General features: G+C 43.5%; 1 protein-coding gene across 4 annotated transcripts in view; it reads left to right on the top strand.

The window, feature by feature from the left end:
* The window catches only part of PATJ (PATJ crumbs cell polarity complex component), a 140,715-nt gene that overhangs the window by 27,254 nt on the left and 91,508 nt on the right, over nucleotides 1–21,953 (top strand). For all 4 annotated transcript variants that reach the window (XM_048312764.1, XM_048312761.1, XM_048312763.1 and 1 more), the window contains exons 13-16: nucleotides 697–753; nucleotides 2,129–2,263; nucleotides 5,803–5,967; nucleotides 6,747–6,875. In XM_048312764.1, coding sequence (XP_048168721.1) covers nucleotides 697–753; nucleotides 2,129–2,263; nucleotides 5,803–5,967; nucleotides 6,747–6,875 — 486 coding nt within the window. The remainder of the gene's footprint in view (nucleotides 1–696; nucleotides 754–2,128; nucleotides 2,264–5,802; nucleotides 5,968–6,746; nucleotides 6,876–21,953) is intronic.

Here is a 21,953-nt window from a genome sequence, read left to right on the forward strand (position 1 = left end):
TGACAGCCATAAATTGGAACTAAATGATCTTTAAGGTCTTTTCCAACCCAAACCATCCTATGATTTTGTCTTATTACATTTAAAATTGGAGTGAAGAACCTTCTAAGGTTACAGATAAATCTGTTATGTTAAGGAGGGACAATACAAGAAAACTGGTGGTGAACACAGTCATTTTATTAATCTTAAAAAAAGATACTGAAAGGGTTTCCTGTCCCTGCTTGAAATAACCCACTTGCCATTCCCATTTGGTAATTAAAGTTCTGTATTTCAAGCCATGTTAGCAACAGAAGTTGGTGGGTTAGTCTGGATGTGAGATGGCTGCACTATAGCCCGAGGTAACAACTTAAGCTGTCATACTTTCAAATTCTGATTGGCAAGTCCGTGTGGGTATTTGTGTCAAACATAATGGCATTTTGTGCTTACACAGGATTACTGAACTTGACTAAAATTGGCATTTGGGCTCCAGGAATAGGATAATATTGGAGTCTGCTAATAGTGCATAATCACCACATTCCTACTTGTAAATGTTCTGTGCCTGAAAGATTTTTCTAACATTTGTTTAAAATTATTTCACATCAATGTGACTTTGTTTAAGTACAGTTTATTTTGCTCGTGAGTTTTTTTGGCAGAATTTCATCGTTCTGGTAAAGTCTTTATTGTCCCGCTGTTGAAAAATGTTCTGATGTCCAATTTTAGGTTGTGAACGTGGATATGCCCTTTACAGACGATTCAGAGCTCCAGAAGTACTCAAAGGTAAGACTTCCATGGTGGTTTCCTTCGTGGTGTATGTTGGCAGGGCAGTCCTGGGAGGACATGACACCATTCCAGATGTGTTTCAGGAATTTAGTGGTTTTGTGGCTCTATATTTTCCAAAAAAAGGCTGCCAATATTCTGCTTATCTCCTGGACTGATCCGGTACCTTTTCATAGCACAGGCAAATGAACCTTTTAACAGTTCATTACCAAACCCCCAAACAACAAAAAAACTCCCTCAAACCATGCACATAAACCCTAAATTTAGGGGTACTTAATTGCACAGAACGGCAGAGGTTGAAACTGCTGAACTATGCCGTTGTCCTGCAGAGGAGTTTGCCACAGTAATCCTGGCTCAAGGAAAGGGAGGTATAATTAATTTAAATTGTCAGAGCTTACATTAATTTCACTTCCAAGAGATTTTCAAGATACATATGTTAATATTGTGGAAAAGAGGTTTTAGAGGTGATGAACTTATATATTTGTGGGGACATCTCACTGGGGAAAGGGCCATAAAGTCATAACCAGACATGGCTGTGAAGGAGTGCTGTGGATCAATGGATTGCTCCTTTTACTTGCATCCAGAAAAATAGCCAGAAAATTCCCAGACTGAGGGGGCGGCTCCTGCTGATCATCTCTTCTTCCCAAGTTGCCATGATTTCTGCTGCCTTGTCTGGATAGTCTATCACTTTTATTCGAGTTTTCCTAATATTAGACTTAATATTAAGACTTAAGGCACTGAGGGTTGGAGTCTCCCTAAGGAAAAACTCCAAATTAAGGAGGCCCAGTGGGAAAAGGCTGACACAGAATCAGTGATTTCCCCTTGCAGAAAAAGGGTATCAGTTTTAGTAACGACTTAGAGAGAACACTTCATGGATATTTTTTCTACCTCAGAGGAGTGTGGCTCCCAGAGGAGTAAGAACTTGTGGTGAGATTTTATAGCAATTATGGAATTTATTTTATTCTTTTATTTATTTTTATTTCTTTTATTTTTGTTTTGCTCCAACTCTATGGAAGAGGGGTTGGAACTGGATGGTCTTTAAGGTCCCTTCCAACACAAACCATTCTGTGATTTGTTGACAACTCACCTTTTGGGTGGGATGGACTTTAGCTGGTACTTCTCTCTGCATTTTTCCCAATAAGATCAATTATTTAAGAATACAGTTCAGATTGCCTTTTCCCCCAAAGAGCAGACTGGTTATTTTTATTTGTGCAAACAGTTTGTGAAGAGAAGTTATGGACATCAGATGAGGTCGCTGTGAACATTTAATCATCTTACTGTGTGTTTGGTTCAATTTGGTGAATCCTAAATCTGATTTTATCATGGTAAGTAAAGATTTATACTTAAATATATACTTATATTTATCTTTTGGCAGTTACTACCCATCCACACTCTGAGATTAGGAGTTGAGCTGGACACGTTTGATGGACATCATTATATATCATCCATTGCTCCAGATAGCCCAGCTGCAGCACTTGGTCTTCTGCAACTGGAGGATGAACTTCTGGAGGTAAAAAAATAAAACAGAACCCCCACAAAAATAAAAATTATGTGTTTCCTTTTTGTTTGGCCTTCTTAAAATGCTTCTCTTAAGTTCTGGCGTGGCTGCTGTGTGTGCAATAGTAGTATTCCAGAGTTAGTTGAGGAAGCAGAGTTGTGCTTTGGAATTCACATTCACATTCACGCTTATGGACAAAATGTCAGATTCTTGTGACCTCTCAGTGACTTCATGGTTTTGGTTTTTTTTTTTCTGAAATGTTTTAACATGAGTATCAAGAGTTACAAAGGCAGAGATAATATTTGTGTTGAATTATTTGTAGTCCTGTGGCTCAGTCTTTCTGCACAATCTGGCTTTAGCTTTTGTGGTGGATAATCTTTCTGAATATTTGTCACTCCTAAAAAATTTACAACAGTCTTAGGAATAGTGGTTCCAGTTACACAATAAAACTTTTTTGTTGAGTGTTGAAAGATATTTGTGTGTATGAGCAAATACATCAGTTTGTTTAAATGTGTATAAAGAGGTATTGGGAGTTATCAGAGTCACACCAGACCTATTTTCTCAGGAAAAATTATTATTTGATAACATTAAAATAATTCCTATTTTGTATGTGTGTGTACATGTATCCATTGGTATCTCAGCCTGCAAGTGAAAAGACATTAATTTCTTATTGAATGCATGCTCCTTGTGGAATATTTTGATATTTGAACCTTTTTTTTAGTGGATGCAAAGAACATTTAATGGAAACAGAATTAGGCCTTCTGAAAGATTGATTTGTTAGGTGTACAGCTATTTTGCTTTTACTTCTTCACTCTCTAACATCAAAAATTCATACTGATATCACTAAGACCTAAAACATTTTCTTATTGCTTAATGCAGGAAATCTTGATTCTTGAAGGAAGGGATTAATGGAATGCTGGGAGTGTCGTTTAAATTGCTTGGCCACTAAACAAAAAAAATTTACACAAAAAGCAATAATGCTGTGCTCTAGAGTAACTTAGGAAACTTTAATTGTATATATTTAACAGTTTCATGTATTACTCTTAGAATTAAGTTCACAGGTATGTCCAGACCTAGTGAGTATAAATTTTTTGCTATTCTGTAGTTGGGGAAAAAAGCCCCCCACAAAACAAAAATGTGCTCTGGGGCTAAAGCTGCATGTGCCAGGTTTAGCCCAAACTATGTTTTTGCAGCCAAGTTATAAATCCCCTTAAATAGGGGTTTGCAGTGGAAAAAGTGACAGCCCCATTCCCCAAACAAGCAGCCTTACCTGGGCCTGATACATTGGGGATTGAAATATGAGCAGCAAGGATTTTATTTTTCAGTCTACAGTGAGGTTGAATGTTGATTATTTTTAATGATGTGTTTGAATTATGACAGAAAGCACGTTACCCCTCCCCTGCCCTTCATTTTAGCTAATTCCATTGTGTTCTTTTTAGGAGTAAATTGCTTCTTTGTGCCCTTTTGTTGTACAATTTCCCTGCTATTTGAGGGCTGGCTGGCTGATGGGCTGAATGAGTAGGTGTAGGGCACCTTGCCTGCTCAGAGGCTGATTTCTGGCAGCTGCAGCAGGAGAAATGGGAGTTCCCAGGTCTGCTGGGGGGTGAACAGTAGCTCTTCCCCATCCATCATGGCATGCTGAGAAGTGCTGGTAGCTTTCCACCACGCTGCCACTCTCCAAGCATTAAAAAATCCTTACGCGTAGATCCTTCTGCTTAAATAATTAACTAATGGATGAGGCTGATAGCTCAGCACTTGCTATAATTCTTGCAGAAAAAGCCCAGAGCAGTCTGTTTTACCGTGGTGGAGGCCAGTTCCACCACTCTCAATTTTTCTGCTTGGCTGGGATGTAGAGTGTGAGAGGAACTCTGTGTTTCCCAGCAGCACAAACTATGTTTACACTGCAAGAAAGGAAGAAGTGGGGGGAAAAATAGAAGTGGTCAGGAAGCAAACGTTGGCTAAAGTGGGATTGCTGTGGAGCCTAGCTTGAGGATTGAATCCCTCTAATCAGCAAGATCTGGGAGGTGTATGGAGAGGCTCTGCCTCAAGTGCACACATGCAAAGGTGTGTCCATGTCTGGGGAATGTTTCCATGCTCTGTTTTCTTGGATCAGATGTGGTTTCTTCTGCAGTTTGGGTAGGGAGGGAAGTATTGAAGGTGATCTTTCGCTATCCCCACTTGCTGTGCCTCGGCTCCTGTTGTGGAGTGACTTGGATGGGGGGTGCTGGATTCCTAAACCAGTGGCTGCCCTCCAGCAGTGTGGACATTTGGTCATGAGAGAGGCTTGAGGCAGCCTGAAAGAAATCCCTGGAACACACGAAGTGTTGGGATTGAGTCCACAGCACTGACTGGGTTAAACCCCTGCTCTTTTGGGGCTGCAGTGCTGGTTAACACAGGTGATACTCAGACCTGTGACACCTGCTGACATCCTGCATTCCTCGTATTTAGGGACAGCCCTGTGGTGCAGATAGAAGTACCCCCAGGATATAAAGGTTATAAAATAGGTAAAAGAGGATGAATCACGGGGGTTTTTTCCTGCAGAAGTAGAATCACAGAGTGGCAGAATGGTTTGGGTTTGAAGGGACATTGAAGCCCATCCAGTCCCACCCCATGCCATGGGCAGGGACACCTTTCACTATCCCAGGCTGCTCCAAGCCCCATCCAACCTGGCCTTGGACACTTCCAGGGATGGGGCAGCCACAAAAAAGTGCAACTGCAGTATCCCATTTTTAAAGCACCATTATCTATCTACCTACCTACCTACCTATCTACCTACCTTTATCTTTTTTTTTCTGTTTCAAAGTCAAACACTAATGTTTAGAACATCCATTAACAATGTTCTTCTGTTATCACTCACAATCTTGGTTTTATGGTAAGGTAAGCTTTGACCCTTGTCTGGCTTTCTGGTTAATTGCTTACTGTCATTGGTTTCTTTCTTACTGTACAAATGCTCTTGCCTGTTTTCTGTAGGATCTATTTTTGTTTCAGCCACTTTGTTGCACTTTAAACCGGCAAAGTTAGAATCACAGAATCATTAAGTTTGGAAAACACCTCTAAGGTCATCGAGCCCAACTTTTAAACTACTTGTGGTAGTTCTGATTTCAAGTTTTTGATTGGAGCTCAGAACCCCTGTTTGCTTAAAATACGGTGAGAAAATCAAATGTTTTAGCTTTTGACGTTCAAACATGTAAGCCTAATGTGGAAAAAATTCCCCAACAAAGAAACAGGTGAGAAAGAAATAAGAATTCTAGGAAAGGTTTAGGCTTGGAAAAGTGGTGAGCAGAAAAGAAGTTAGAGGAGGCTGAAGAGCCATGATTTAGCAGTCAGTAGTCACAAGATCTTGGAGGTGAGGTCTTACAATAACCTACATATTCTTCAGAAGTGTATGTTAATAAAACCGTGCAAGCTGTGCCAGAATCCCCAGGTAAAATCAGACTTTCACGCTCAGACGGGGAAAAATATACGCCAAAAAAAGAAAAAAATTAAATTCAAGAATTCGGTGGATATCCTTTAATTCTCTTTGTGTGGATGTGTGTTCCTGTTCCATACAGGTAAATGGAGTGCAGCTGTACGGAAAATCCCGGCGTGAGGCCGTCACCTTCCTCAAGGAAGTGCCACCCCCTTTCACCCTGGTGTGCTGCCGGCGGCTCTTCGATGACGGCACCGAGTCCCTCGTGGACGAGCCCCCCGTGGCAGCTTCTCCTCCAGAGCAAAAGGTAGACTCCTCCTGTCATCCACTGGTGCAAAAGGACAGTAACTTTGTGGAAAACTGCAGGTATTTCTGGGTTTACACGGGTTGGTCTTGAGAAACTTCATTGTCATAGGAAGACAAGGTAGGTAAATCAGTGAGCTGCTTTGCTGACTGTACATCCCATTCGTCATCCCTGCACTTAATAGGTGAGTGAGAGCTCTGAATTACACTAAATCACATCCTTGCCACCATTAGCTGATTGCTTCCATGTTCTGAGTAGGTTTTCATAGAACTGGGAAAAAAAAAAAAATTTAAACTTAAAAGTTTCTTTCCGTTGCAGGAGCTTTAAAGTCTCAAACTAAAGCTTGACACTTGTGGTTGCTCCTATTTGTAAAAGTATTTACAGCTTGGCTTCTCATCTTTTCTGATTGTCTGGCCTTTCTATTAGCTGTCTGTGGTTAAATCTTTTATGCTGTTTATTTTTCCTTTATGCATCTAATGGGGCAGCTGAAGTTCATCAGCATGTAACAGGTTAGTAATATTCTAATAATTAATTAGACTAATACATGGGTATTTGTGTGCCAGGTTGGGCTCTGATGCTCAAAACATGTAGGCCTGGGCCCTGGGGAGTACTCAAGGCAGCAAGCTGGAGAAAACTCTATTCATAATGCTCAGTGAAGGTTTAATTCCATGAAAGGTCACATTTTAGGGCATGTATTCACCATTAATAATCAAAATGTTGAAGGAAGAGTGTTTGTAAAGAACTGAGAGAATGGTATTTGAACCAGAGCTTTTATTTTCCAGGTGAAACCCGAGGAAGACTTCAATCCCGAGGAGGAAGAAGGGGAATTGGCATTATGGTCTCCTGATGTGAAGGTTATTGAGCTGGAGAAAGACAAGAATGGTTTAGGATTCAGCATTTTAGACTATCAGGTATACTTTCCTGTATAACTAAATGCTAAAAATCCCTTTGATCCTTTGTCATGCATGGTGCCTTAAAGTGGTATGTGATGGTGATTACTGGGTAATGGACTTGACACTTGGGCCTAGAAACTGTAGGGAAAAGCAATGTATTTTGAGGCCAACTCTATAAAGAAGGGAGTGTTCTAAACCACTGATTATTGAACATGATAAAGTGCAAAACCTTTAATGAAACTCCACCCCTTAACTCTTGAGTTTAATGACTAAATGTTGGGGAAGGTTGGTTTTTTGTTGTATTTTGTTTTAACTTGGAATGACTTTTCAGCTGTGAGAGTGGCAAGTGAGTATTCTTGGGTATTAGTTGGAGTTGATTATATTCTTAATTGCTAAACTCCTTAGAAATTAACAGACAAGTCTTTAACTGGAGGGAAATCCTATTAAAATTAACGATTCCTTCTTTCAAAAATACTGGCTTCAATTAAATATGTAGAAACTCTCAAAATCTGTAGTCAGAATGAAATGTTCTTCATGTTTCTAGTCAACGTGATATATTTTTTTAAACCTCCAGTCTTCATATTTATAAGGGAATCAAATAGCTGGATTACTCTTTATAATAATATACACATCACATCTGAGTGCTGCCTAAACATTGTAGTTTAATGAAATGTGTTCAACTGTTGTACATAAATGTCAAGTGATATAAAATTCACTTTTTGATACAATAAGGCAGGAGTTGGGAATGAATTAGAAGGAAAAAAATATTTGAAGTATTATGCAAACCCATTAATTCTATATTTTACCAGTGCGATTTAAGATTACTGAAAATAGATCCTGTTAGTCATTTTAGCTGACACATGTTGTGTTGCAGTGCCAGCTCTACTCTGGAGTTGCTGGGAGTCTTTACAGAGCAGTAATACACAGATTTGCTTTTAAGTTCTCATATAATCAGAATTAATGAAGGCTTTAATAACAGGCTTTTTATTTACTTATTCGCAGATGCAAATATACCAGCAATGTTGTGGTACTTTCAGCTAAATTTAAATACATTCTAATCAATTCTAAATGAGTGGTAAACCACTTAATCTCAGATCTTTATAATTTCAAGATATTTATGTATAAAGTGTATAAAGTATGTTCTTTTGTTTGGGATTTGCCTCTTAGATCTTTTACACTTTTCATCATCTGCAGATTAATTTTGATAGGGAGATATCTGTGACTGTTGTGTGTGTTTATGTAAATACATCCATCACATCCTTGAGTGCAAGGCAAAGAAAATAAATAATTGTCCATGCTACAGTGGAGGCAAGGCAAAAAAAAACCCCCGTGTGTGGTTCCTGGGAGAGTGTTTGGAATTCTTAACACAGACTTGCTGGGGAGCACAGAATTACAGCAGTGTTTAATTGTGCCTTAAAGGACCTGGAGAGCCTTCTTTAAAACATGAAAGGTGTTTTTTTAGGCACATACTCTTTTTTTTTTTTTTAACCAGAGAAAATTCAAGCCTTATAATGGAAAATGATGCTGCTTGTGCTGTGTATCCACTGCTGATTTTGCTTCTTTTAAGGAATTGGATTTTTAATTCTTTTTTAGGTGTTTTTCAATGAAGATGGGTCTTCCCATCTTCATAATCTGTGAGTGACCAGCCTTTCTAGGCTCCCATAGTGTTGATGGAGGTAGGGTGGGGAGGAAAATGCTTTTGAAGGGGAGATTTTGAGCAGGCAGCCTGTTTGTGATGCTGGTAATTAACACACAAGGACTGACTCTCTGTCCATTGCAGAAATTTAAGGAAAGTTTGGTGTTACATACCCAGCTTGGAGGAGGTGATGTCACTACCCTGGGTTTTGAAGATCTAATTATTTCTGTAGCTGTTGGTTGAAATGACGCTTCAGCAATACTGGGAGGGCTTCTGGAAGCTCAGTGGGAACAGGGAAGTGGCACCGGCGTTAAAAAGTGGCTCTACAATTCCACCTCACTTTGCCCCACACCAAGGTGTGACAACACCTTGGAAACAGTGGATCCCAGCCCTAGAGAGGGACTGGTGGCTGTTGCCTGCAGTGTTTAAGGAGCCCTGCTCCTACATTTCTGACAGTGAGAGATGCCAGACACGCTGCAGAAGCACAAGAATGCTCAGCAATTAGAGACCAGGCTGCTCCCAGTGCTCTGGAAGTTTCTTCCTGCTGCTTTCCATTCCTCTTTGGTACTTGTTTTCAAGCACAAGGCTTTTTACCTTTCCATCTTAATTTTGATTGTAGAATTAGATGTGGTGCTGAAAGCTCCTGTTGTATATAATTTATAAAATTTGCCATTTTGTTTCTCAAAACTGGCTGCATTCTCAGCATAAAGGATGCTGTGCCTCAGTTGTCCTAAATTCTGTGCTTCCCAAGTCATGCTCTGGAAAACAGAATTAATAAAAACTCTTTGTGAGGCAGAATAGGAGTCTGAGTACGTGGAAAACTGAATGCTGAGATCGAGAAAATTATTACTCTGGCATATTAATTTTTAATGGGCTGTCTTTCTAATAATGTTTCATCTATCAAATAAATGATAAGCATATCCCAAGTGACTTGCAGGATATTCCCAGAAATGTACAAGCATAATTCCAATGCCTATATATTTTAATGAACTAATTACAAATTAATTATACCAATTATGCATAATCAATAGTATTTCTACTTTGTCCTGTGTTTTCTTTTGATTGTCTTTAGGGATTTAAAAGCTTAAAACAGAGCCACCTTCTTTTTTTTAATAAGGTTTGTGCAAATGTTCTTGAAACTTTGGGGTGAAGTTACTCCTTTTACTGTGACAGGATAGTCACAGATATTCTTCATTTTCCTGTGGTCTTTATGTATTAAAAAAAACCCCTTTTTCCCCCCTTTGAATGTTATAATTTGTAATTTTGTAGTAGGAAATCTGCTCTGCTGGCAGCAAGGTCAGTACTTGGCGAGAGGGGAGGTGGATGGGAAGCTGAGCCTGTGGATCCTTGAAATGATGGATTTCAGTGGATTCTTTTTTTTCTTTTATTTAAGTAAGAAACACTGAAGATGTCTTAAAATGAAATCTGTGTTTTTTTCTATTGTTACCACTGCTTTGGAGCCTGGTCAGAGCTCCTAGAGCCAGGAATTGCTTTTTCTTGATGGTGCTTAGATGGGAAGGCTGCAGAGGTCTCCTGGCCATTAAAAAGGTGTGCTGCTCAGTCTTGTGGCCAACTCCTCCATGAAGTAATACCCTCTGCTTCCCTTAATTTCCTTCTAGTTTCACTTGGAGAAGTTGCTCTGCCTTTCACCTCTTCACTAACCTTTATGTAGTGCTGCTGGCACAGGTAGTGCCAAGTGTGTTCTGATGCTGAGGGAGGGACCCGGGACGCTGCTTGTGGAGCGATTTGGGATCACCTGGGATGGAAGGGGCTACAGTCAGTGTATTTCATGTTCTTTATCAGCAGACCTGAAAGTATCCAGCTTAACAGTACATTTGTCTAGCCTGGAACTAATCACAGAATCTCAGAACGGTTTGGGTTAGAAGGGATCTTAACTCTCATCCAGTTCCAAACCCTGCACCTTCCACTAGACCAGGTTGCTCCAAGCCCTATTCAGCCTCCTGGCCAGCAAGTCAAGAGCTAAGCCATTGTTTTTGAGACCAATCCCTTTTTCTTAGACAGAAATTAAAAGATACTTTTATCAGGTTAAAATAGAGAAATGCTGTCTAAAAACACCCGTGATCCCAGGGCATTAGAGCAAGAGGAAAGAAAAATCCCACAAGACTTCTAGAGAAAAAGAAGAGATCCCAGTAGGATAGAAGGTCCTTTGAGCCCTGAAACCGTGTTTACCAAAGACCTGATGCTTTGCAGGCTAACAGACTCTGTCAGTAATGTTTTACAGAAATACTGGAAAAACCGCAGGTAGCTGAATTGCAGATTTCTTGAGGCAGTATTGACCAGAAGGTAACTTGAATGGTCTGATGAGCTTTTATCAAATTAAACAAAAAGCTGAATGGACTTTATGTGGAGCTTAATTTACTGTGCTTTGAAGTCAGAGTCTTTTTAAAGCAGCTGTTTCAAAGTGCATGAAACTGGAGAGGGTGAGGGGTGGAACGGGGAGGTTTGACGTTTTACATAACTCTTGGGAAGGACTGTGAGATGCTGTTCCTCCCTGTCTGCGCTGAGAGATAAGTCCCCAGTGCCTGGTTGCTTCTGCACAGTCCAGCTGCCCTGGAGAGCTGTCAGGCTGTAGGAGCTCATGGACTCACCTGCTCCAAGTGATCCATGGAAGCAGAAAGAGGCATTTCAGCACTCCAGGAGCTTCAAGTTACCCTGAGCTGGAGAAGCAGCGTGAATTGTGCCTGCCTTGAGCTGCCTGGGTCAGTGCTGCGGGGATTTTCCTGTGGTTTAGCAACAGGGATCCCACAGCTGCCTTATTCCTGGCTTCCCTTTATTAGTAGTAGCGGTTTTTCGTGCTGTTGAACTGAAGTCTCATTTGCTGCACATTCAGCAGGTTATGTTTTGTCCTTCTCCCAGGGAACATGGGAAACAATTGTTTTCTCTTTTCTAACAAAATCACTGCGTAGTCATTCACGGCAGGAAGTGGAGCAATTTAAGTGTCTCCAAATATCTTTCCTCTTTTCTTTATGCCCCAAACAGGCTCCAGATGCAGCGTTACAAAAATGCAAACTGACTTCTTATTTGTAGAAGGTGGTATTCAAGTAGATGATTTTTTTTTTTTTTTTTTTTTTTTTTTTTTTTTTTTTTTTTTTTTTACTTTCTTGGTCTGTTGGGCAGTGAGATGCAGGCTGGAATGCTTTGACAAGTTGCTGGCTAAACGTTTGCCCTCTTGTGATAATTTGAGCTTTTGTCTGTTCTTGTGATAAGTTTGTTATGAACAAAGAAGCATATTCACGTCTTTGTTAGGCACATTTTCACCTGATCATGTGATGGAAACCTGTGGCTTACTGGCAAAAGCTACACAGCTGTATTAAAAAGCAGTTTTACAATGGCTATCAGCTTGGTACTGGGAAAACTGATAAAGGCAGCTTTTCTCCCATCTCTACAACCCATCCACATTCATTAACATCAAAGTTCTGTAAGCCTCAGTACCAACTGTGTTGGTACTCATCTCACGGAGGATTTGCTTCTCTCCCCCTATGGGAAAGTTCTACATCCTTTAAATCATATTAAGCTGCTTCATGTGTAAAATAATTCTTAATAGTGTGTCATGAATTGAATCCAGTGTAGCTTTTTGAAAAATTCTCTTGGAGTTCAGCTTAAAAACTACTTTTCAAGACCTAAGAGCTGGTGAATGCAATTGAGCACATTCCTGGAGAAGTTTCTGAGGTGTTTGTGATTAGTGGATTCCGAAACCTCAGTGCTGCAGTAGTAATGTGTTGGGAGAGCAGAGACCACTTTAATAAGAAATCAAAGAGATTTTGTATCTCACAGGAAGATACAGACAGACCCACAGGAACAGCTTGATGAGGGACAGATCTGGAGAACCTGGAGGCAGGAAGTCACATTAGGGGTTGGGTATTCCCTGACACTGGGCTGGAGGGGGTCATCAGTTTGACCCTAAATGAGAAGTTAGGGAGGAATCTCATAGAATCACAGAATTCTTTAGATTGGGAAAGTCCTCTGAGACCTTTGAGGCCAATTGTCCCCCTCAGCACTGCCAAGGCCACCACTGCCCCATGTCCCCAAGTGCCACATCCACACGGCTTTTAAATCCCTCCAAGGATGGGGATTCCACCCCTGCAGCTGTGCCAGGGCTGGACGGGCCTTTCCATGAAGAAATTTTTCTTCATACCCACTCTGAGCCTCCCCTGGCCCAGCCTGAGGCCGTTCCCTCTCCTCCTGTCCCTGTTCCCTGCGAGCAGAGCCCGACCCCCCGGGCTGCCCCCTCCTGTCAGGGACTTGTGCAGAGCCACAAGGTCCCCCCGGAGCCTCCTTTGCTCCAGCCTGAGCCCCTTTCCAGCTCCCTCAGCCTCTCCCGGTGCTCCAGCCCCTTCCCAGCTCCCTCAGCCTCTCCCGGTGCTCCAGCCCCTTCCCCAGCTCCCTCAGCCTCTCCCGGTGCTCCAGCCCCTTCCCAGCTCCCTCAGCCTCTCCCGGGGCTCCAGCCCCTTCCCAGCTCCCTCAGCCTCTCCCGGGGCTCCAGCCCCTTCCCAGCTCCCTCAGCCTCTCCCGGGGCTCCAGCCCCTTCCCAGCTCCCTCAGCCTCTCCCGGGGCTCCAGCCCCTTCCCAGCTCCCTCAGCCTCTCCTGGGGCTCCAGCCCCTTCCCAGCTCCCTCAGCCTCTCCCGGGGCTCCAGCCCCTTCCCAGCTCCCTCAGCCTCTCCCGGTGCTCCAGCCCCTTCCCAGCTCCCTCAGCCTCTCCTGGGGCTCCAGCCCCTTCCCAGCTCCCTCAGCCTCTCCCGGGGCTCCAGCCCCTTCCCAGCTCCCTCAGCCTCTCCCGGGGCTCCAGCCCCTTCCCAGCTCCCTCAGCCTCTCCCGGTGCTCCAGCCCCTTCCCCAGCTCCCTCAGCCTCTCCTGGGGCTCCAGCCCCTTCCCCAGCTCCCTCAGCCTCTCCTGGGGCTCCAGCCCCTTCCCCAGCTCCGTTCCCTTCCCTGGACATGCTCCAGCCCCTCCATGTCCTTCTTGTCGTGACCTCAGGATTCCAGATGCCTCAGCAGTGCCCAGCACAGGGGACAGGCACTGCCCTGGTCCTGCTGCCACACCAGTGCTGACAAAAGCCAGATTTTTGGTCATCCAAGCCATGCACAGCCAGTTTTTCCAGGAGAATGCTGTGGGAAACAGCGTTAAAAGCTTCCCAGAAGTCCAGGTAGACACATCCACAGTCTTTCCCTCATCCACTAAGCAGGCTTTGTGGTTTTGGCTGGGATAGAGTTAATTTCCCTCTTAGTAGCTGGTGCACTGCTGTGTTTTGGGTTTAGCATGAGAACAATGTTGATAACACAGTGATGTTTTAGTTGTTGCTAAGTAGCGATTACTCTGAGTCAAGGACTTCTCAGTTTCCCATGCTCTGCCAGTGAGGAGGTGCACCAGAAGCCAGGAGGGTTGATCTGAACAGAGGGATATTCCATACTGTAGGATATCATGCTCAGTATGTAAATGGGGGGGAGTTGGCCAGGAGGGGTGAATCACTGCTCAGGAACAGGCTGGGCATCAGGATTGTGCATCACTTGGTTGTTTTCAGGTTTTATTCCTCTCTCTCTTTTTGTTATGTCCTTTTTCATTATATTTATTAGTATTAGCATTTTTATTGCCTTTTACTTTATTCAGGTATTAAACTGTTCTTATCTCAGCCTTGGGTTACCCCAGCCAAAACCGGGGCAGCAGATTTTGGTCGAGCAGGACCTGCCTTTCACGTGCTGATCCCCAGGTTGTCCCGCATTCAGGAAAGGACTGAGATTTTCCTTATCCCTCCTTTTGCTGTCTTGTAGAGCAAATTCTAGGAGCATCCCTCCTGGCCCTGTGAGCTGCAGCAGCTCTGGACAATACCTGAGTTTGCAGAGAAACTGGAGCATTACTGAGAACATCTGTTTTTCTTTGCTTTGTTGCATATCCTTGAAATAAATGCTGAGCAGTATTATTACTATTAACCTTTAGGAGTGTTTTCCCTTCTTCCCCTAAATTCTCCAATCTGGTTGTTCTTTTTCATTTCCTGCTAGAAAGAATAGCTTTTAATAAAAACAAAAAACCCCAAACCAAAGAAATTCATTATTATTCCACAGATGTCTTCTGCCTGCGAGAGAAGGCGAGAATTTAAAGGGACAAAACTGTAGCTGGATTTTCTGTTAACCACTTGGTAAATCTCAGCAAGGCTGAGATAATGTAGATGAGGCTCGAGGAAGCTGTGCTGGCCTGGCAGTGGGCATGTGGAGATGATGGAGCAGTGGGTGTGGAAGAGCTCAGCCCAGAGAGCTCCAAATCTGTTCTGAAATGATGAGATTTGAGGTGTATGTTGGTGCTGATGGATAAGCATGAAGTATCCTGAAAACTCACGGAAGTTTTGAGGTGTTCTGTTTTCTTAGTACCTCACCCTGCTGGAAGATGCTGCTCCCCAAATCCAAGGAGTATTGTCCCACTAGGAATTTTCTGTCTGTTTGCAATGTGATTCGCTGTAACCCTAAAATTCTCTGCAACCTTTCTGCCAACCCTTCTGTCTGCTCCCCGTCTACCCTGTTCCGCATCCCTGGAAGTGTTCAAGGCTAGACTGGATGGAGCTTTGAGCAACCTGGGACAGTGGAAGGTGTCCCTGCCCATGGCAGGGGGTGCAGTGAGATGATCCTTAAGTTCCCTTTCAACCCAACCCAGGCTGGAGATTCTGTGAGCCTTTGGGCCAAGTCACTGTGTGCGGATCCTTGTTGCGTAAAACCCAACCTGTCCTGTGTGCCCACTTTTATTTTGCAGCTTCTTCTGCAGCAAGTCTTCCATAATTCATGTGTTTGCTGTTCGTGAAGCAAGGTTTCCATGCAGAGGAGAGCTCTGGTTTGTGTGAAAACACATCCTGCACTTCCACAGGCTTTGACCAGTGCTGAGGCCAGCTCACCTCACTGGTGGAAGTGCTGCTGGGCTCTCTGGTTGGATCTTTAGTTCAGGAATTCTTTGAATCTGAAAGCTGATCAAACCCACAACCTGTGTTAAGGCCCACTGAGTGCAGGCTGTGTAGGTGATACCATTTATACTTTTTTCCTTGGCTTGTTGGTATTTTTTTTCTTCTTTCCCACACATCTCTATCTCTTCTTTATCTCATCACACAGTGGCTTTCCTCCACTTCCTTAGGAGTTCAGGTTTTTTTTTTTTTTTCTTATCTCTATGGCTTTTCCCTGTAGTCAGCACTCAGTGTGTATTTTCTGGAGCTGCAAAGTCTGAAAGTCTAAGATACTAAGAGAGTCTAATGAATGTAATCCCTGTGACTTTAGCTCTGTCGAGAGCAACTATGAAAGGCGGATAAAACCTTAGATGGATTGAGAAGTTTGATAAATTAAAAGATAGCGACAGGCACCTGAGTCCACTGCACAGTGACACTGAAAACGCCCAGAGCTGGTGCCTATCTTTGATTTTTTTGTTTGGGAAGAGCAGTAGTGTGTGAGGTCTTTTCCCTGGGGTCCCTGGTCCACAGCAGAGGGGTGGGGACTTCGCTGTGCTCTCCTGCCCTGCCAGACCCACGTGGCTCTGAGTCACTGCCGGCCACCGTGTTCGTTCTTGCTGGGGAAGGTTGATACGATTTCAGATCCCAGATGATGAAAGCCTGGTGTGGGAAACCCATTGTGCCACCTCCTCCTCTTATTTTGCTGTTCCCTCTCCTCCTTTGGGTGGGGCTCTGTGTGGTTTGTTTCTGGTTTTTTTTCCCTTCCCTGCGAATTCCTGTTTCTTTGCTGACATTTCCCACAACAGTTTTGATTAATGCCGGCTGCACACCAGAGCTTCTGAAATTCATTGCTTTATTCCCTCACTGCAGATCAATAAATAGTAATGTTTTATTTCCAGTGCTTTGCCTTACATCACAGCAAAGTTCACCGTTCCTTCTTGAATACTGCTCTGTATTTAAGTTTGTGTTGCTTCAGCACATCAGCCTGCAGTTTATTTCTTTGGTACAGCCAGAGGCTGTGCGTTGTGTAAGCTCCTTCCTGTGCAGTCCTGCTGACTGCAACCAGAGTGGAAGAGGCAGAAACAGGTCTGAAATGCTTCGGATTTCACTCCGATGCAGTGGATCTAACGAAAACCAGTTGAGCACTTTCTCAGGGATGTTTTTCCAGGCTCTAGAGTGCCTTTGGCAGTTCCTACAGCCAACTGCTGTAAACTTGTTGGAGTGAGTGAACAGAAGATTTGGACCTTGAGTCTTAACCCTAAAGTGAGGCCACCTTAAGGAGGGAATCAAACCTCACTCACAGCTGGCTCTCCCTCTCTTCCCTGTCTGTTGTTGGGAGGCACTTTGTGCTTTGAAAAGACTGCAGGGTGCTTGTCAGTCCTGATTCTTGCATCCCATTGGCATTGTTGGTGCCACTGTGGAGGGTGGCTCTGCAAAGGGAATGACAGGCACTTCACAAAATGAGAGCACAAATGAGTATTTTGAGTAATTGCACAGCACCGAGCATATAGGTACATTACTCGTGCACTTCTACCTTTGTTCTACATAATAGTGAGACAAACATAAAATGCCTCTGGTTCTTTTCGTTGTTGGCGGGTGTCTTTTCCTTGTACAGCATCAAAAGTGTTGTGTCTAAGAGTCTTCCAGCCTGGTATCTGAATCACTGAAGAGTTTTAAATATGGATATGTGTGTTAGACCTGGAAGTGGTCCCATGCAAAATGTAATGAAGCTGGGCTGCTCTGACCTCTGAGCTCCAACGCGTTTGTTTTGGCTCCCTCACAGAAACCTGCAGTATACAAATTGGCACTTGTAAAAATGTTCAGATAAATCAAAAAATGGTACAGGGGGAAAAAAGTTTCAAACTGTTTCTTTTGGGATCCTTTGCCATGCTATTTTGGATGTGTGTTTTTGTGGCAGCAGGCAGTTTGTTGCTTGAAGAAAGCTGAAATATTCTAGGAAGTCAGGCTAGCTGGATTTAGATCTCAAGTGATGCCAAAACTAATATAGCCTGTAACTAAGTGAGAGTGACTTTGCACAGGGAATGTCAGTCACCCGCAGCTTTGTCTTACATTTTCATATGAGCCTTTAAAAAAGCAAAACACAAACAAAACCCCGGCAAACGTGAGAGCTGCTCCCATCCAATAGAGTCGTAGTTTCAGTGCTCCTCATCCTCGGCGCAGGGAGGGTCTGCTGGGGCTGGCTGGGTGGATGGGGTGGGTTGTCAGAGCAGGGAATGCCTGCGGTGGTGGGAGCTGGGCTGGCCTGGAGTGCCCTCTCTTGGCTGCTGCACACCCCACCTTTCGGGAGGGACAAGGGAACAGGCAGCCTGGTTTATCACTTTAATTTCCCAGCAGGATGGACAGAGGTCAGCTGCACTGGTTCTGCCTCCAGATTTGCTTCCTAAGGCCCTGTGAGTGTGGATGTTTGGTGCCCGTGGCAATCGAAGCCACAATAAAGTTGCAGCTCCAGCGTTGCACGTAGGACTCTCTTAACTCCCTGCTCCTGGGGCTCTTAACATTTTAGCAGAGCTCAGGTTTTTAAGAGATTTCATACTGCTCCTAACCCAGAGATCCCAGAGGCAGCAACTGCAGTGGCCCCTGCCTGACTCTCCACTGCTAAATGAATCCAGAACAAATGAGGCTCTGAAAATAAGGAGAAAAATTTGACACCTGGACTCCAGGAAACATTTGTGGATTTTGATGAGGGGCGGGGGTAGAAGGGAAAACCTATGGTTCAACATAGTTAAATATATGGTGTGCTAAGAATGAATAAATTGTGGCTATTTTAAACAAGTTCATAGACTCTGTGGCTGGCTTGGGCACAAAGGGAAGGACACCAGCTACAGCACACGAGTTCCTCAAAGGGTTACCTGGAGGCCACTGTCCTGGGCTGCTGCTGCTGCATGGCAGGGGGCAGCTCTCAGCGTTTACACAAGTGGCAAAAGTTCTCACATGTAATTCCTGTCTTAAAAAAGAGCTTGTGTCAGTGCTCGTGAGTTAAGGGGGTTTGTCTCCTCATGGCCCTACTTTGCAGTCCAGTTCCTTTCCCCATTGTTCATAAATGATTCATTGGTGTAAAGGAATCCTTCAGGAAAGGTGAAAGCTCCTCTTAATTGTGCCAAGGCTTGTTCATGACCGTCTTGGAGGTTTTTTCCAATCTTAATGTTTGTATGATTCATTCTCATTTTAAGATGGCCAGTTTGCATGGGATTGCCCATTGCACTCTCCTTGTGCTCTGATACAAAGCCATGTGATAATTTCTTGAAATATTGAAATTGTATCACTTCTGGGTTTGAGGAAGGAGTTTCTCCCCAGCTTGCAAAGTCCATCCCAGTAAATGAGCCCTCACTTTAAAGCAGAGGCTGAAATCTGGTCCTGCCTGCTGGTGACTAAAAATCACTATTATCTGGCTTAACATGAGCCAAGTAAAATGAGTCTAGAGCCTCAGGGTAGGTGTACAGTCACACTGGTGCTCTTTAGTAACTTGGAATGGTTCTAGCTGGTCTGTTAACATGGAGGCAGCCCCGAAATCCCACTGTGGGAGTGAACTTGCCTTTTAACTATACTGACTGTATACAAACTATACCTTTGCCACTTAGTATAGAAGGCAACGATCTGGTTTTCATCCTGCTGCAAGCACTGCTTTCTTTTAAAAACAAGGCAACAGCCCTCATGGTGCAGTTGCACTCACCATTTAGAAAATGTGAATTCAGTGAATTTGGTGTTTGCTGTCTTGTTTTGGCAGGTGTTTCTTTAGGGTGTGCTTGGGGTCGAGGGTAAATCATAAGGCAAGGCTTCAAAAAATCACAGTGATCCTTTGGTTTAGATGAGGAAAGCACAGTGCAATCCACCGTTGTGATAGAATATTAAATCACAGAGGAAATATGGATGCGTGATTACACCTTGAAATTCAGTGGGTCTGTGCCTTCTTGTGCAGCTTTTGTTGCATTTCTCGTGGCAGTCGCATCGTGGTTCAGCCACTGGTGAACTCTGAGGTTTTGAGCGCTGCTGGTGCTGCTGGCTGAGCTCTCACTGTGCAGTTCATCCCGCTCTTCTCTCCCTGTACAACAGCTCCCTCTGCTTGAAATCAGCAGTGGAATTGTTTTCTGCTCTCCTGGACAATAGTTTTTAGCATGGACCCCTTTTTTAAGATTTCTGCTGCTCTTCATGAAGCAATTCCAGTGCATGGCTTGTGTTCGTGTGTGTTGTGAAGGAGGGAAAGTAACCACATTGTCCTCAAAACTTCTTTGCCTAGGATCTGTTTCTTTGCAGGACCTCTCTTCCTTTTTAGAAGGAGGACTAAAGTTGCTTGGAACACTTCTTTCAGCTAAATTATCTCTTACCAAAACATGGTGATTTATTGAGCAAAACTGTTTTTATTTCAGTGGTGAGTTGAAACAGGGCTGTTTCTCATCAGAAATGTGGTAGTTAGGCCACTGACCCTGCATAGAAGCAGCTAATGGTGAGATTCCCATGTCCTGCTTAAGTGGTTCTAGACCAGAACCCAAAAAAGAGCAGCTTTGGATCAAGCAGAGCAGGGGTTTGAACCTGGTTCTCCCCCATCCTCAGCCAGCACTGTAATTACTGGGCCAGTCATTCACTCACAGAATTTTGTCAGCTTATCTGCATGGGTGGGGGTGAGTGCTGGGTTTGTTTTGTTCATTTTTTATCAATATAGCTAAGCCAGCAAAAGTCATATTATAAAAGCTGTTGTGTCAGCAAAGGTGTAGTTTTGCTGAGAGAGCATTCACCCATTCAGGGAACCAGCATAAACCTCCCTTGCTACGGCGAGATGAGCCCATGATAGGAAAACTTGCTGGTTTCGTTCTCCAGCAAAGCCTCCCCAGTGTGAACTGTGCCTGCTTTGCTGCAAAGTGGCTGTCTGGGCAGGATCCTGGGTGTGCAGAGATGTCCAGAAGGTTATATCTAATTTGCAGTGGAGCAAACCCCCAGATTAAAACCATCTCAGAAGTCTGTGTTGGTTCCAGGGTCGTTGGGCTGGTTGGGCACAGGGGTTTGCTGGCAAGGGCAGGCAAAGCCAACCCTGAACAAAGAGCAACGATAACTTCAATTATCTACGTTCAACACTTAAAGCAAAGCTGGTTTTTTTGGTCCATCCTGGAATCCCTTTGGATTCTTCTGAGCTTCCTGCTCTTTGGTCTGTTCCTGAAAATCTCCCGAGGGGATGCGGCTCATGGCTGTTGAAAGCACAGGGAATCCTCCCCTCAGCACCAGGTGCAGCAGGTTTGGGCACAGACACTCGGGCAGCACGAGCACCTTGGCACAGGAGGCAAACACAGGGAGCCTGCTGGGCTTGGCTGCCAAGACATGACACTCATGAGAAAACCTCTTGTGTGCACTGCGGATAAATTGTAAAATCGTAAGATTATAAAAGAGCAGGATCAAGCAGTAGAACGGGAGAGAATTGTTGCTAATCTTTATTTACTTGAATCCAGCTCCAGCTTGGCTCTTCCTGCTGAACTCTAATTTCACTTCTCTAATTTCAGCCTTTTACAGATATTACAGGCATTGCCTCATATGTTTGCACATACCTTAAAAAACATGTGCCCTCGGAAAGCAGTGTATAGTCATATAAAAATAAAGAGTTTAAAAAGCATTCCTGTTTTCAAATTAACACTGAGGTGCTGAATTCACGGTGGTCTTTGTGATTTGAATTTTGCCCTTTTTTTTATCCCTCCCATGCCCCAAATAAGATGCAAGTCCTGAGGGAAAAACAGCCCATGATTATGCATTTGGAGAGCCAGTGCATGCAAGGAGCATTTCTGAACTTTATCAGCCCTTACCAAGGGGGAGAAAGGCTATTTGCAATCTTAGGAAAACAAACGAGGAAACAAAAATTTTAAAAAATTAAAAACCCACACAGTTGTTTTGTGTCTCTTTCTGCCACCATAAAATAATTTATATTTTCATTGGATTGAGGATAATTTTTTTAATGAGTGAAGGCATGATAGAAGTGGTACAGGACACAAAGGAAAGGCCAGTACTGGGTAAAGGAGTAAGTGAAGTGAGTATCTTTGCATCAGTTTACAATGTGTATAATATTGTTGTGCTTCACACTCTCTGTATCCACCACTACAGTGTTCCTTGTTCTCAGTAATCATCTTAGTTACTCTTCTGTTGCTGTCTCCTGTACCCTGTTAAGGAGGAGAAAATGTCTTTTAGAAGTTGTCACGTGGATTTGACAAAGCAGAAATGCTACAGTAACACAGCACACATCAACTGCTATCTCTTCAAGATTTGGGGGTTTCATTTGAACTTAATATTTTGAATTAAACTTCTGACGTTGCAATGATTTTTACCATCTTTTTTGCTGCTCTGAAGCCCTCGGGTGACGTGCAGAGTGGTTATTTTCTGTGACATTAGCACGTCCCAGGCTGGATGGAGGCTGGTGGAAGGCTGCCAGTGTTGTTGTTCTATTTGCAGGTTGGCCTGGCTGTGTCTGTGTGTGTAAGGAGAGGGCAGGCAGGGTATCGGTCACCTTTCAGATCTTAACATTTCTTA

Source organism: Corvus hawaiiensis, chromosome 9 (genome assembly GCF_020740725.1).
Source record: "Corvus hawaiiensis isolate bCorHaw1 chromosome 9, bCorHaw1.pri.cur, whole genome shotgun sequence".
NCBI classification, from domain to species: domain Eukaryota; kingdom Metazoa; phylum Chordata; class Aves; order Passeriformes; family Corvidae; genus Corvus; species Corvus hawaiiensis.